Source organism: Atta colombica, unplaced genomic scaffold, assembly GCF_001594045.1.
Source record: "Atta colombica isolate Treedump-2 unplaced genomic scaffold, Acol1.0 scaffold228, whole genome shotgun sequence".
NCBI classification, from domain to species: domain Eukaryota; kingdom Metazoa; phylum Arthropoda; class Insecta; order Hymenoptera; family Formicidae; genus Atta; species Atta colombica.
The window spans coordinates 1536361-1538911 of NW_017259325.1; the positions used below are offsets into that span (position 1 = coordinate 1536361).

Below are 2551 nucleotides of genomic sequence, written 5' to 3' on the forward strand. Positions count from 1 at the left end.
ATATAATTTTATATAAAGATTATGCGTTTTGCGAGTTTCTTCCGTGTCCAGATCCATTCTTGGAATGCCAACGTTTCGTGAATCTTGCAATTCATTCCATCAGGGCGAGGAGCAGCCTGATACTGTAAGAAACCCACGAAACGTATAATCTTTAGATAGAAAGGACCTTTAGATAGGAAGGAAGTGGAAGTATCAAGAATATTAAACATAATTTTAGTGTAAAAGTTTTAATAAAACATTTTTTGTTATCTTAATAATTTTTAAGATACAATGAAGAAAGTTGAAATCCGCGTTATCTATAAGGGATGATTTCATCTTTTCAAACTGTTTTTTCGCCGCAACTAATATTTTCTAAATTCATTCTTTTATCTAACCTATATGTAAAGTTTAAAAGTTTAGAATTTAATACTTCATGTAGTTCTCTTGTAAGATGCATTCGAATTCCCACAATCGAACTTCGCCATGATAATAGTTACAACATTCAACGACCACATTCGACGACCATTTCCGCACGTGGAATTACGGCACATTGCAACAGTGCGGTCGGTGTGCCACATACATAGATCAACACATTGTCGAATTACGCGTTTGGTCCCTTCAACGATATCATTTTCTGTTTACATACGAGATAATCGTGTTTCCACTCCAATTAACATTATGTAAAATCTAACGCTACCAATTGGGCAAATATCGGTGAAAGAAATACAAATCTATCAGCAATTTCCTATTTCATGATGAAATATTTTACAATTTTGTTACAAAAATAAAAATACAGTGTTATGCATATTCATTAATTTTGATCTCATATTAATATAAAAATTAATGACGTGCAAGAAGAGAGTCGATATTAACTCTTGAGTTTTCGTTAAAATTGATTCGATCGATCGATCCACTTGACATTTTTTTTAGAGGACAAAACAATCAGGTTGAGTCACATAGAAAATAGAATCCGTCGACGCATTGATCAAACAGGATAGAACAATATACGCCGACGGGATCTCACAAAAAACTTCCAATGCATTCACTGGTTGGGCGGGAAATAAATGTGTGGATAAAAAGAAGAACAGGGAAGAGAGAGAACGAAAGAGATGTAAAATGCACGTTGGATCGCGCCATTATCAATCCTGATGTATTGTCCTGTCAGGATGGAGTCAACGGCGTTGACATGACCCAGATGAAATCGAGGACTCTTGTGGAAAATACTGGAGAAACACGTGGCGATATTCAAACTCGAACTCTGATATATTTATAGTCACGAACGAAATCCACTAATTAATTAATTGAAAAATATGATTCACAATATCTCCAAATAATGTGTTTTAATAACAAAAACTATAAATAATAAACAGTTTCTGATATGGCAATCTTCAAATCTTTAAATACATGTATGTTGTCATAAATATTACTAAAAAGACATTTACAAGTAAATCTGCCCTGACGTCCTAAAACTATGGCAGTCTTTAATTAATAATTAATTAATTTAATATTGAATCGGGGAAAAAGTTTTTTCGTATTTTATAATTCAAAATTGTATATATAATATCTTCGTCAAAAATGAACGACATTTAAATTTTAAAAAAGAGTTTTAAAGCTTGAAATCTCTACTTTCGAAAAATTATTATATTTTTTGAGTTTGTATGAGTTTAGTAATTTTTACATTTAAAAAACTACGAGCTGAAAAAGATGAAAAATTTTCTTTTCACTTTGGGGGTCTCTCACGTGCCTAAAAAAATTTACGAAAACTTTTGACTGCTTATCATGAAAGCTTGAAGCTTTGCCTACAAAATCATTTTTTTTTTAATGTTTCTATGATTTTTTGTTCCTAAGTTATTCGCGAGTTAAATAAAGAGAAGCATTCTGACTTTGATTGCTCATAACTCTGATAAAATCATCATATTATCATATATCGCAATTTAGAAAACAGATTCTTAAAGCTGAAAGCTTTGCTCTAGCGAATGATGTAATTGTAACGAAAATTTCGCAACAAATGAAAAACTTTTGCAAAAAAATTTTTTTAAACACGAAGAGACTTTTTCCCTGACCCAATATTTAATGGATAATATTTTTTATAACATTATATTCCTTTGAAATGATTTTTTTAAACACGAAGAGACTTTTTCCCTGATCCAATATTTAATGGATAATATTTTTTATAACATTATATTCCTTTGAAATGATTTAAACGATCGAACAGTAATAATTTTGATATGTAAATAGTATTAAATTCTACAATTACGATGCGAATAACGATAAATTTTTAACGATAAAAATAAATATATGAAAATCGAATTTATTAGTCAATTCCAAAGAAATGCAAAAACTTTTTAAATAAAAACGCAAAAGCAAAATCATCATTGCTTACCTTATCTCTGATCTCTTGCCGCATCTTCTCTCGTTCTTCTTCCATTTTGCGATGTTTCTCCTTTCTTCGTTCTTCAGCCTCCCTGATAGCCTCTTGCCTCTCTCTCTCGGCTTCCTCTTCCTTCTCCTTGTCATCCTCGTCACCTCCTTCGCCGCCTACCGCGCCTACAAAATAAAGAGAAAACATATA

General features: G+C 31.5%; 1 protein-coding gene across 2 annotated transcripts in view; it reads right to left on the reverse strand.

Moving 5' to 3' along the window:
* The window catches only part of LOC108688278 (complexin), a 127737-nt gene that overhangs the window by 8573 nt on the left and 116613 nt on the right, over positions 1-2551 (reverse strand). For both annotated transcript variants that reach the window (XM_018194462.1, XM_018194463.1), the window contains one exon: positions 2363-2526. In XM_018194462.1, coding sequence (XP_018049951.1) covers positions 2363-2526 — 164 coding nt within the window. The remainder of the gene's footprint in view (positions 1-2362; positions 2527-2551) is intronic.